This window comes from Photinus pyralis, unplaced genomic scaffold, assembly GCF_008802855.1.
Source record: "Photinus pyralis isolate 1611_PpyrPB1 unplaced genomic scaffold, Ppyr1.3 Ppyr1.4_LG6, whole genome shotgun sequence".
NCBI classification, from domain to species: domain Eukaryota; kingdom Metazoa; phylum Arthropoda; class Insecta; order Coleoptera; family Lampyridae; genus Photinus; species Photinus pyralis.
Window position 1 is genome coordinate 30,357,878 of NW_022170663.1, and position 13,871 is coordinate 30,371,748.

General features: G+C 38.8%; 1 protein-coding gene across 1 annotated transcript; it reads left to right on the forward strand.

The window, feature by feature from the left end:
* Nucleotides 1-232: 232 nt before the first annotated feature.
* On the forward strand, nt 233-1,690 carry LOC116175006 (netrin-1-like; the record flags this gene model as incomplete). The annotated part of the gene is given in 1 exon segment (XM_031493045.1): nt 233-1,690. A coding segment is annotated over 1 exon segment (1,204 nt), but the record flags the coding sequence as incomplete, so codon positions are not given.
* Nucleotides 1,691-13,871: the final 12,181 nt, after the last annotated feature.

Genomic DNA, 13,871 nt, shown 5'->3' on the forward strand with positions numbered 1-13,871 from the left:
ATATTATCCAATACAAACCCTCTTAAGACACGGAGAAGGCTAAGATCGTAATATTGCTTCCCTCTTATCATTATTAGATCTGAGATAATCGCAGTAGACATACTAATTCGCTATAATTGACTTAATGATCAATTATCCGGTCGTCTTATATAGTAGATGTTGATGATAGCGGTGCGGTGCGCCCCTATAAGAGGGGGCGTCGTTTGGTACTTGCTAGACTGCGGCCCGCCAGTCAAACTGCGCCCGCTGTGAAAAGTTGATGTACGCAGCTTCCATTCCGGAGCCGCGCGTCATTTACGGTCCGGTTCTGTTGATTCTTTCTCTCCATTTCTTAACAATCGCGACGTTTCCCTTAAATGAAATGTGTCCGTTTCTCGTTCAGGTCTAATTACGAAGTGTCGTTAATCGAAATCGCACCGCCGCTGTAATTATGTAAATTAATAAATCCCGTGTAAGTTTGTGAATAACTCGAAATTTCCGGATAAGATGAAGCTCCAATACATCATTTGGCTATCTGCCGTTTCTTGTACGTTGGCGATATCCGACAACTTTTTAAAAATGTTTGGGGCACAACAAACGCCCGCCGATCCGTGTTACGACGAAGACAGGCCGCGTAGATGCATCCCGGATTTTGTGAATGCCGCCTTCGGTAGATCTATTGCCGCTTCTTCTACCTGCGGTCTAAAAGGCACGGTGCAGTATTGCGACGTGCTCGACGTCGGCGGAGCGCCCCAGTGTAACATTTGCGACGATCAAAACCCCCGAAAACGCTTTCCATCCGTTTTTCTAACGGATATTAACAACCCGAATAACGTTACCTGTTGGAGGTCCGAACCGTTACAGCCACCCACTAGCGTGCACGCACCACCTGACAATATAACCCTCATACTGAGCCTCGGCAAGAAGTACGAGTTGACCTACGTAAGTTTGCAGTTCTGCCCGCACACGCCAAAGCCGGATTCCATCGCGATTTACAAAAGCATGGATTACGGCAAAACCTGGCAACCCTTTCAATTTTATTCTAGTCAGTGCAGGAGGGTGTACGGTCGACCTAATCGGGCGACGATTACTAAGGCTAACGAGCAGGAGGCGCGATGCACCGATGCCCACCGTTATACCGGTGGAGAAGGTCTCGGCCTTGGTCACCAATCTAGAATCGCTTTTAGTACTCTCGAGGGGCGTCCCAGTGCGCTCGATTTCGATAATTCCCCCGTTCTGCAAGATTGGGTAACCGCGACCGATATAAAGGTGGTGTTTAATCGGCTGCATATGCCCGTCGAGGATCCCTCCGACGATTTGGATATTTTAATTGACGAGCACGAGTTCAAGCAGCAGCAGGAGGACGACGACGAGGACGATCCCACGAAGGGTCCGTCCGTGCAGTTAGTGAACGAAATGCAGGTCGTCGAGGCCGACGATACGAAAGTTTCGGTTTCGGTGGATATGGGCGGTAATGGGATTATGAACGTTTATAACAGGGTGACCCATCAATACGCGGTGAGCGACTTCGCCGTCGGTGGTCGATGCAAGTGTAACGGTCATGCGAGTAAATGTATCACCGGTCGCGATGGACAATTAACATGCGAATGTAAACATAACACGGCAGGACGGGATTGTGAACGCTGTAAACCGTTTCATTTTGATAGGCCATGGAGCAGAGCCACCGCTCGAGACGCCAACGAGTGTAAAGGTAAAATAGTTGTCGCCCTAAATACTCCGGTAAATAAACCACTCAACTCTTGAAATATAAGAATGCACGTTCCGTGTATCTTGAGTAGATTTCTTGGAATATTTTATCTTTAGGTTGTAATAGATAAAGCATTATGCCTTGTTTGTTTGGAGTTGAATTTCTATTTTACTTGGAAAATATATTATTACCTTATCTCCTGCAATGTTGCATATATTATAAAGTAAAAGGCGGTTAATTAAAAAGTCCCTCAGCACTTCACGCTGATAGCATTGTGCAATATCCTGTAGAACGTCAAAGTCAATAAGTTTTTATCAAACAACGGTTGTTAAATTTCTATTTCTTTTTTAACGGCCCTCTTCAATATGGTTATCACAATTTTTATTTCTTTATTTCTGCTAAATATGCAAATTACATTTGGATCGTATGCTTTTCTGCTTAGTTTATGCCTCTGTTTATGCGAAGGTAGGTATTTACATAACATCGAAATGTTTGTATTAGCACATTTTAAAACATTTCCGCAGATAATGTTTTTTTAATGTAATCTGAAATGTAATACCCCATTATTTTCTTCATTAATTAGTTGCTGACTAGATGATCAAACGATAGTACATAATTTAGTGGAAGTTGCATAAAAAAACTATAAGATTTATACCTATTATCAAAAGCATTTGAACAGCACGATGGAGGTGTTTATATTATGATGTTCATAACAAGCGTTTTTGCCAATCGCGTGAAGTTAGCCCCACATTAAAATAATGAAACGTCACGTGAATATAGGTACTTTCTTCGTTTGCACATTTAGGCACACTTCGAGTTTTCGTTTTCACATTTCTCTATGAAAAGATATTGACAAAACAAATTTGGGGGGCCCACTTCAAGATTTTAGCCCCCCCAACATTAAATTAATTGAACGCGAGATTGAACGATTGAAGATATATACTTCATATATATACTTCATTAGTTTGCACATGTAGATACACCAACACCTCGATTTTTCGTTTGCGCATTTCCCTAAAAAAAGATACTGAAAAAATTAATTTTGGGGAGCCGCCTTCACAATTTTAGCCCCCGAACATGTAAATAACTTAGCGTCATTCGTTTTTACTTTGTTTGTTTGTAAGCACAAATTTTTCCTTTACACTTTTTACCTAATTCATTGATTATACTTACTTGATTACATATGAGTATAGTAAATTTCTTTTTCTATTTCGGTGTCACAATGATGATTTTGTACAAAACAGTTGTACAAAGACAGTGATTATAGTCGTTTTTTTGGTAACTCATCTCTTAAGTTGGCAGTTACTAGTTAATACAAGTAGATACTTCGTTGGGTACTTCCATGTTTGAACTTCAAAATGTCAGTCTTACTACGCTGCCAACCTAAAACTTAACGGCATAAAAAGTGTTCCCAACATAAAACATGTTAGTTCTAATGTTCCCTATAGTTTCTGATAATGATTTTTTTTAATTAAATTAAAGCACCGAAATAGAAAAAATAGTATGAAAAACGCGTGTTACAATGCTTTATTGTAATACTCCTATCTTGCGGACACTCGTGGCTACGCTTCGCATCGCCACTCGTGCCACAAGATAGTCGTATTACAATAGGTCGCATTGTAACACTTGTCTTTCAATATACCTACTATTATTCTTAGGATATAAAAGGAACCTTTTATATCCTAAGAATTTACAACGAACCCAAAATAATGGAGAACTACATTACATATACCTACTATTATCTTTATTTATAATAAAATCTCGCTCTCTCTCACTAGAGATTACTCTCGACATCATATACTAGGAGTGATTAATCTAGATCTACCCGAGGGGTGGAACACTCGTAAACATTAGTACACTTATATATATACACGAGTAAATACAGTTGGATTTGCCGTATTTATTGTATTTAACTTGTACCATTGAATAAAAACACTATAAGAAGCCTAACCCCGTGGAAATAAAGCGCGACAGAGTTTGAACTGAGAATATAATGGGAACACTGTCAATAGAGTCGATTCTTGAACTGAGAAGAATGAGAATTTGCTTTCCTCCTATTTACCGCAAAGAGAGTTCGGGGTCACAACCAATGCGGGTGCAAGGGGATTTGTGAGATTTGTCGCGCTTTCTTCCATAAGCGTTAGGCTTCTTATAGTGTTTTTATTCAATGCTTGTACTAATGGGTGTTTATAAATATTTATGGGATTTAAATGTATTTAAGTCTAAGTGTATTTAAAGATATTTAAAGGTATTTACAGTTAGTTAGGATATTGCGTACTTATATTTTTGAACGCATATAAAGTTGTTGAATGAATACAAATGTAGTACTTACACAACCTGAAGTTCTTTCAGGTTGAAAGTATCAATTTTCGCCATTTTATCGAATATGGTTATAAACGTAGGTAATTAGAGAATGAAGAAGAACACGAAATAACGATAGAGTGAAAGTTTCTGTTTAGAATCAAAGTAACATCGCCATTGCTCGTGAAATTGGCTATTGTGGGTAAATAGGTATAATAAGTAGGTGCAGGGTGTCCCATTTTCGGAACTTTTATAGGGTAAATTGTTGGTAATTGTTGGTGCCATAAAAAAAGTAATATAGGATGCTATGCGCTGTTTTTGGGTCATCCGAGGGTCAAACTTAAAATGGAAAAATCAAAATTTTAACATTTTCGCTCGCCCTCGCGCTCGCCTAAGACATACGGGGGGAAATCAAAAAATTGTCAAGTTCACGATGACCCTATATCTTAGTTAAAACATATACCGACAAATGTTTATTACAAAAGTTTCTTTATAATGATTGTTGAATAATCTCCCATTTTGATAATAAGTATACGGGGTCAGGTAAAAAAGTTATCGGACCTAACCTCATATTTTATTCTAAAAATAAAATTCAATATTGGTTCAAACATGCCAAAGAATTTTCAAAAAATTAAAAATATTAAAAATTTGAACCTTTTTAAATTTTTTTTAATCTTTGAAATTCTTTGGATCACTTGTATTTTTTTAATGTCATCTCTAGTGTGATATTTTTACATTAATATGCTTACCCTCGTGCTTACCTTTTTAGTTTAAAATATACCGGGTGATCTATTTAAATAATGATGTTAGGTCTTAGTTTCTTAGATGACATCGTATAATACTTATTTTGAAAACGGCCCATTATTCAGCAAGTACTTTTGTAATAAACATTTTCCCGTGAAATTGCCAATTTTAAATTTTTAAATGTATTTAATGGAATTTATATGTAATTAATGGGATTTAATGTATTTAATGGATTTAAATGTATTTATTAAACATATTTAATGCTCGGGTACACACTCGGGTACACATATTTAAGAAGTGTCCCACCCCTCGGATCTACCAATCTGGAAGAGATCTATATGCGCGGTTGTCAAACGGGCTCTCGAATAGACAGATCCGGACAGATCCGCCAAGTTAACCCCCGCAATTAAAAAAAAAGTGTCATAAACACTTTTAAATAGTGCTAGTGTTGTGCCAAATTGTGCTGACCGATTTTAATTTGTGCTGATCTGGAAAATCAATTTTTTTCGAATTGAAATGCGGGGCGGGGGACCTAATTTGACTTTCCGCCTCTCGATTTTTTAAGGTCCAAATTCCACTACAACTTTAATGAGTTGTGCTCAATGCATATTGGATTGTGCTGTGCCGGTGAAATATTCTAAAATAGCCTTGTGGTACAGGATAGTTACTGCACTCAAATCTCGGGGGCCACTTGACTCTTAGCCCCCACGTTTTTAGCGTAACACAACGAAGTTGAGGTAAAGTGCTCGTGTTTCCTACATATTGATTATTATATCCAATCTGCTTGCGAAAGGACGGAAGGAAAGTTTGATACCATCCGTTATAAAAATTATATTAATTAAAATGTAAATGTATGTCAAATAGAAATAATTCCCTGATTGATCTGCCCCTGTGCCCTTTAGGACCAGCCGCCACTGGTTTCCGTCTGTCCGTCCGTCCGTTCCATCGAGATCTCGGCCCCTGGGCCACCTAGAGACTTCGGGTTTTCACTAATTGATATAGCTATTATGGTCTATATTTGCCCATTTCGATCAGTTTCATTTAACTCCATATTTTGCGCAGACTGCTCATAGCCACTTATGTATGGTAATATTTCTTTGAAACTTTATTTTACTTATTTAACTCCTCTCTTTCTCTTGACGTGGACGTGCTTCAATATGCAGATTCGACAATTTGTGTGTTTTCGATGACAATGCATCGTTTCAATACTTTGTGTTACGCGGCAATACCCACGAGTGGGTTTTGAAACATTTTTATATCACATGGAGTAGGAATTTGTGGAAAATTTTTGCAAAATTAGAAAGGACCTATCCAAAAACCTAGGCAAGTCGGTTTTTTGGTTACTGAACAAAATCTCTGAAAAAATGCAACTTTTGGGAATTTTAAGGACCTCCCACATGAAACATTTTGGACCTTCACTTTATGAGGAAAAACGTTTTTCTGGTCACCTCCATTTCCCCAGAGATACTTAATCTGTACACCCTGAATGTCGACCGATTTGTTAGTTTTTTCGTTATTGGTCCATTAATGGTTTATTTTATTCCCATCTTCAAAAACGAAGTATGGATTTGTTTTTCATTTCATTTTTTGTACCAAAATTGAAAAAAAATGTTTTAGTATAAAAATTGTCAAACATTTTTCTCGAGTGATATTTTCGTATTACACAAAATTCAGAACTCGCACAATACCCTTAAATGAACTTTAAAATCGCAGAAGTGGACCCACGCGACAGACTGGCTGCCAGTGCCGTTTTTAGGCATGGGCCACCTGGGCCCGGGCCCAGGGCTCCGAAGTCCTGAGGGGCCCTCCAAAAGTTTGTGTGAATGAAAAAATTGTTGTGCAAAATCTGCCGCCTTAAAGTAAATGCAGATTTAAACAAAATTAATGCATAGAGTAAGGGATACCGGAAATTCTAAAATCCTGCATATCGTGTATATAAGGTTACCATTTAGAAAGTCCTAATAAGTGATAAAAAGTCTAAAGTGGGTATTACACTGAGGTTTTGCCCATGGGTAATACATTGACTTTGCAGGTCAATAAAATAAAAGTCCGGTCATTTTCGTCACAAAATGCAAACATTGTGCCGTTTTTATTGAGGGTAAGGAGGGCCTCCACGAACGAATGGCCCAGGGCTCAGAAAAACTTAAAAACGGCACTGCTGGCTGCTGGTGCTGGATCATCAAACAAACGTTTTAATGCCGCGTCCACACGCTGGTAAACTCCATACCTTTTATAAACGCACAAACGTGTGGACGCTTCGCAAGCGCTTGCGGTAAATTCCCTTTGGTTTGTGACAATAAACCGAAACTCGACGAATACTACAAGCGCTTACAAACCTACACAAACCAAGTCAAATATTCTATCTACACGTTTGAATTTCTGACGGCTTGTTGAGGTTTAGCAAGCGTCTGGACTCTGGACGCGGCATAAAAATGTGTACATTTTTCACATCTACGACTGAGTTCTCATAGAAGCGATAGTATCAACAATCATGTTACATAGTTACATACATGCCATATAAAATCAAATTTTGCAATAGTTCCTAGGACGTTCACTTGTTTTCGGACTGATATGAACTAGATCTCGTTACGATAATACGATGTAACACAATAAAATTTCAGATTATGTACGTTTTTATTGGCTCTGCAATATAAGCGACCCCTATATGTCATGCATCGACGCAAGCGTCGCCTAAATTATGACTTTTTTTATGCCATTAAATTGAGAGACTGGGATAAGCTGTGGGAAGTTGCCCGAATTTGCGTGCAATTTAAGATATAAAGCTAGTTAAATTAGCGTCCAAAAACATATAGGGATGATCTGGGCTGTTCATTTGAAATCTGCATGTTCGGTCAGCGGCGGAAACTTTTCGAGGGGGCACATTGTGGTTACGGAGAACAGATTGTATACGTAGTGCACATTTTTAGAAAGATATATAGTGGGGAATGTAATGAAGATACTGTAAATGAAATTGTCTCGGAAATTGTCTAGAAAATTTAAAAGGGTGCTTTTTGCCTTTTCGCCAAGCCTTTTCGGGCTTGTCAGGGGGGAGTATTTGGGGTACTTATCGACTGATAACTTGTTATAGTAAGTACTTCATTTTTAAACTTTGTACAATATCGAATTTTACTCGAAATTTTATTGACAGAAAGGTACGATAAATCAAATCATTTTTGCAATGCTCAGCTTACATCTCAATAAATAGTTTATTTTTCAACGATATTTTCGAGGATGTTTCATAAATGTTGGGTATGTCATGGATCCTTGAATTGTTTGAAAAAATGCTTGTTGAACGAAAAATTTTGGATTCTTGGATTATTCTGAAGTGAACGATTGTTCTGTTTAGTACATTTTTTTATGCGCTTTTGTCTGTGCTTTTCTAAAAAACTGAGTTATTTTTTTTAATGCGTTGTGGCTCCTAAAGGAACGATAAAATCTACTACCCCCCCCTAAAGATTGTAGAACATCAATCAGACAGTTCAAAAAGTACCAACAATTTAAAATTGGACCAATTTTTGAAATTCATTGGAAAAAATGGGCGTTTTTTGATCGCTTGTAAAAATGTTTCCCTCGATGTTTCCATTGGACCGATTTTGTTTGTTTTTTTTATCGACGCAGAATTTTGTTTTCTTTAATTTACTAAAGAAGTGTTATTCATAAAATATGGACCATTTCGAGTTTTAAGCGAAATACTGAAAAAATGTCAAACATTTTGAGGTTTTCTGCCTGCCAAAAGTTGTACCGGGAAAAAATTTGTGTGCCCTCTTCAAATACATGTTATTTGGACCCAAATGGACCATTTAAAACAAAAAAATCTTTTACACCACCTTTTGCAAGTCAAAATTATCTGCATACTGGACTATAAGTAGATAGCGAAATATCTGTTAATATTTTAACGAATTTTCTAGAGCGATACTAAGGCGCCATCAAGCCGATAAAGGATTAGTCTTCGGCGGTAAGGAATTAAAGCGGGTGTGGATCATCATCTTCATGAGATATATGCTGATTCGAGACTTTACTAGAAGTTTTTAATTTGCTACACATAGGTGTCCCAGGAGGACTTGGCAATATTTTGGGAAATTAAAGTAGAGGTAGAGACAAAAACGCGAATACTCTATATTTTTATTCTCAACCAGGCCACCAATTCTCATATCTAGTTTTAATAAGGCCGATATAAATCAATTGTCTTCAGGCAACTATAGTCAGCTTGGAATTCGGCGTTGAAATGGCAACTGTCTTGAAACGCAATTCGATTTGCTTATATAGCAAACTTGAGAGTGTTCTCGAGTGCTGTCGAATGTTCTCGAATATTCTAGAACAAAACACGTCTTATTTCCCGGAAACATTGCGTTACATCCGCCCTCGTTCTTAAACCCCGATGACTAATGTCATGGCGCCTCGATGTCTGTCAAAGTTCACGAAGTTGACAAAGGGGAAAAACGAATTGGCAGAGACGCAGTTTTTGGTGGAGTCAAAACAAGGCCGAATACCGCGAGAATGGGGTACCGTTACAGACTAATGATAAAGTAAAAATCCTTTAATGAATCGTATCTGTGGGTGGCGTCCGAGGTGGCGTCTAAATATCAACTACGAACATCGAAAAGGAATATGTTACTCACAAGGTAACAGAAATATATTAAGTTCGACTATCTGGCGAACAGAGTGAGAGGTACTCACAAACTGAAAATAGAACTCCTGAACGAGACGTAGCTTTTGCTGGTATCAAAACTTAAATTGGTAATATTTCGAGATCGGAGTATCTAAATAGAGTTCTTACAAAGAGAACGGAAAATCTAGTCGAGACGTATCTTTTGGTCGAGTGAAACTCGCAAGTGCGAATATCGGAAAATAGTAGTCACGTCACAACGAGAAACTAGAACGTATGGAGGAGGGGTCATATTGTTAGTCCATTTTTTTAAGAATTATAAAAAATGTGGTATTGTTTACTTTTAGGGGAAGTTCCCCCCCCCCCCCCCATGAATTATTTCCTGAGATGATGTTTTTAAAAATAAAACGTGCGCAACTTTTACATGAGACAACCAATTCGTCTCAGATTTTGCATAAAGTGGTGCCAAGTCAAATTTTTTAAAATGCATGGGGGGGGGGGGGTGAACACACGTTCTAAGACTCTTCATATTATTCTAATGAAAGCTCTAACGTAAATGAATCGCCTTGTACAAGCTTTAACTTCTTTTCGAGATAACTAGGTGACCAGGGGGCAGAGTTGGACTGGGTCACTGGGTCAACTGGGTCACCTGGGTCACTAAATTAAACTGGGTCACTGGGTCGCTGGGTCACGTCATACTCTTTTCAGTTAGACCCAGTGACCCAGTTTGACCCAGTGACCCAGTTTGACCCAGTTTGACGCAGTGACCCAGTTTGACCCAGTGACCCAGGTGACCCAGTTTGACCCAGCGACCCAATTTCACCCGGGGACCCAATTCGACCCAGTCACCTAGTTTGATCGAATAACGCAGTTAAGTCAGTGCCCTCGGTTCAAGTGTACAGATTATGAAATAAATGAAATGCTGGTTTGTTGAAAATAATACTCGATTGCTTGACAACTGCCATTTCTGTGATGTTTGCTTTAATACTGCCGTAAAAAACTTACCATGCCCCGAAATGTATTAGAATAATGTTATTTATTTGCTTCAGGGCTTACCAGTTTGCTTACAGGTGTTCATTCACATTTAATTTTTTTCTACTCTTTAGCTTAATCCAAATAAATCTTTTGTCTAAATACTTTCATTGATTACTTGACTACAAACTATAAACAAATGCATTTGATTTTTTTAGGTATTAGTTCTCTTGAATGAAATTGGGCTACGTGCTTGTTGCCGAATATTATTGAGGAAGTTTTTTTAAAAATTAAAGGTTACTTGAAATTGTTTTGGATGATACCTAACAATAATTTAATTACTGGGTCACCGGGTCACTGAGTAAAGCTGGGTCAAGATGGGTCAAGCTGGGTCACCGGGTCAAGATGGGTCACTGGGTCAAGCTGGGTCACCGGGTCAAGCTGGGTCACCGGGTCAAACTGGGTCACCGGGTCAAGCTGGGTCACTGGGTCAAGCTGGGTCAAAGCTGGGTCACCGGGTCAACTGGGTCACTGGGTCAGTAAACTAACTGGGTCACCGGGTCACTGGGTCACTCTATGCTTGACCCAGTCCNAATTTTTTAAAAAGGGGGGGGGGGGGGGGGGTGAACACACGTTCTAAGACTCTTCATATTATTCTAATGAAAGCTCTAACGTAAATGAATCGCCTTGTACAAGCTTTAACTTCTTTTCGAGATAACTAGGTGACCAGGGGGCAGAGTTGGACTGGGTCACTGGGTCAACTGGGTCACCTGGGTCACTAAATTAAACTGGGTCACTGGGTCGCTGGTTCACGTCATACTCTTTTCAGTAGACCCAGTGACCCAGTTTGACCCAGTGACCCAACTTGACCCAGTTTGACCCAGTGACCCAGTTTGACCCAGTGACCAGTTTGACCCAGTGACTCAGTTTGACCCAGCGACCCAATTTCACCCGGGGACCCAATTCGACCCAGTCACCTAGTTTGATCGAATAACGCAGTTAAGTCAGTGCCCTCGGTTCAAGTGTACAGATTATGAAATAAATGAAATGCTGGTTTGTTGAAAATAATACTCGATTGCTTGACAACTGCCATTTCTGTGATGTTTGCTTTAATACTGCCGTAAAAAACTTACCATGCCCCGAAATGTATTAGAATAATGTTATTTATTTGCTTCAGGGCTTACCAGTTTGCTTACAGGTGTTCATTCACATTTAATTTTTTTCTACTCTTTAGCTTAATCCAAATAAATCTTTTGTCTAAATACTTTCATTGATTACTTGACTACAAACTATAAACAAATGCATTTGATTTTTTTAGGTATTAGTTCTCTTGAATGAAATTGGGCTACGTGCTTGTTGCCGAATATTATTGAGGAAGTTTTTTTAAAAATTAAAGGTTACTTGAAATTGTTTTGGATGATACCTAACAATAATTTAATTACTGGGTCACCGGGTCACGACGGGTCACTGAGTAAAGCTGGGTCAAGATGGGTCACTGGGTCAAGCTGGGTCACCGGGTCAAGATGGGTCACTGGGTAAAGCTGGGTCACCGGGTCAAGCTGGGTCACCGGGTCAAACTGGGTCACCGGGTCAAACTGGGTCACCGGGTCAAGCTGGGTCACTGGGTCACTGGGTCACTGCGGTCAGTAAACTAACTGGGTCACCGGGTCACTGGTCACTCTATGCTTGACCCAAGTCCAAACTCTGCCAGGCGGAGGGGGAAGAGGTGGAAATTAATGTTACCTTTCATGGTATTCTAATTAAAGGTCTCAACAAAAGGAACTACCGCCCTTCTTTCTAACTCCTTATCAACACAGGGGGTTGGGGGGGGGGGGGGTGGGGGTGGAACGAAATGAATTCATTTCTATCAATCATAGTCCTCCTCCTCGACCCCTTATTGTGATCGGATATAAATAATTCCTTATATCTCAAGAACACAATGTAGGAGGAGGGTACTCACAAAAGGCGATTGGGGCGCCTGGAAAATATCTATTAGTGATGTCAAAATTACTACGATCTTGTCCACGATCGATCGTAACGATGTGATTGTCCAATTTATTTTTCCAATAAATCGAAAAAGTGAGTACCGTTTACATATTGTAACGATTTCTTCTTCCAATTTCATTCTCGATCACGGTTTATAGGACAGTTTTCATAACGGTTTTAGCTCGGGTTTTAGCAATAAAGGAAGTAATTTTGTAGTCTGTTTATATCGAGGTTTATATCCTCTGTTTAACGAAGAAATTGAAAAAGTCGCGAAGACCAAGATGAAAATGGGACCGCCAGTGGTTGCTGAAGAAAACGCTCGAGAAAACGGCATTTTCTCATACAAGCCTTAGCCCTAAACCACGCTTAAACAATAACAGCGATTCTTCGCTACGATTTGTGTCTCAGTTTCAGTTTTTCTTCACAATAAATGGAAACCAATCTTAACAACTCAACATATGCCCCTTCATCCATTCTTAAATTATTGCGCCAGTCATTGGGTTCATGTCGCAATTCTTTCAATAATGTTGTATGGAAAAATGCCCCTTTCTTCAGGAACCACAGACAGCGACCTTAATTTAATTAAACAGATAACAGACCACAACAGACCTACTTCCTCCGTGGCGAAAACCGTTTTAACGAAAACCGGACTATACAGTATAACCTCGATAATCCGAATACGCGCTAGTCCGAAATAATTTCGTTCCTCGTAACAACCATAACACCTCTGAAGACGTTGAAAAGAATAAAGTTTATTTCTTAATGCTTGTGTCCAAATTTATTATTTTCACTAGTTCCGCGATAATCCGAAAATTTGGTAATCCGAAAGGTCGGTGGTCCGAATCTATTCGGATTAACGAGGTTGTACTGTACCATGATCGACAATCAATCAGCTATTGGTACAAAAAATCGTTACATGTAAACAGTACTCACTCTTTCGATTCATTTGAACAATAAATCGTTATACGATTAACGATAACGTTGAAAAAACCAAAAGAATTTTTTGCTCCTGGTTCTGATGGCCCTTCGGACTCCATTAGAAAAATGTGGTTTGTGGTTTCCGAGGTGGTTTCACGTGTGGCCGTTCTTTATTTTTCATTAAAAATCACGTTGAACTTTTTCCGAGGTGTCTGGGCACGTAATCGATCGATTTTAATTTGAGTCCCATTATTTTTTAAATACCCATCATATGAACTTTAATTACGAAAAATTCACAAATTTTCGCCGTACCCATAAAAATGTAGGTCGCACATAATACATTAATTAAAACCGCGTTGAACATCGAGGAAGTTAACCAATAATGTAAATTTTTTTGTTCATTTTTTAGTAATGTCCTCACGAATCGCATCCGTTCATGTCCGTATCAATAATTTAATTACAATTCTGTCGAAATGCCAGTTTGGTCGAGAATAAAAGAATCGGCCGGCATTTCGCATATTATAGTTATGCAATTAATTAAAATTAGTTTAGTTAGATGTATGCAATTACAAATTCCATTTCTCTCTTTTCAACTGGAAATGACAACAATAGAATAGCCTAAACACGTTTAATAAATAAAGACAATTTGGCGTGCGT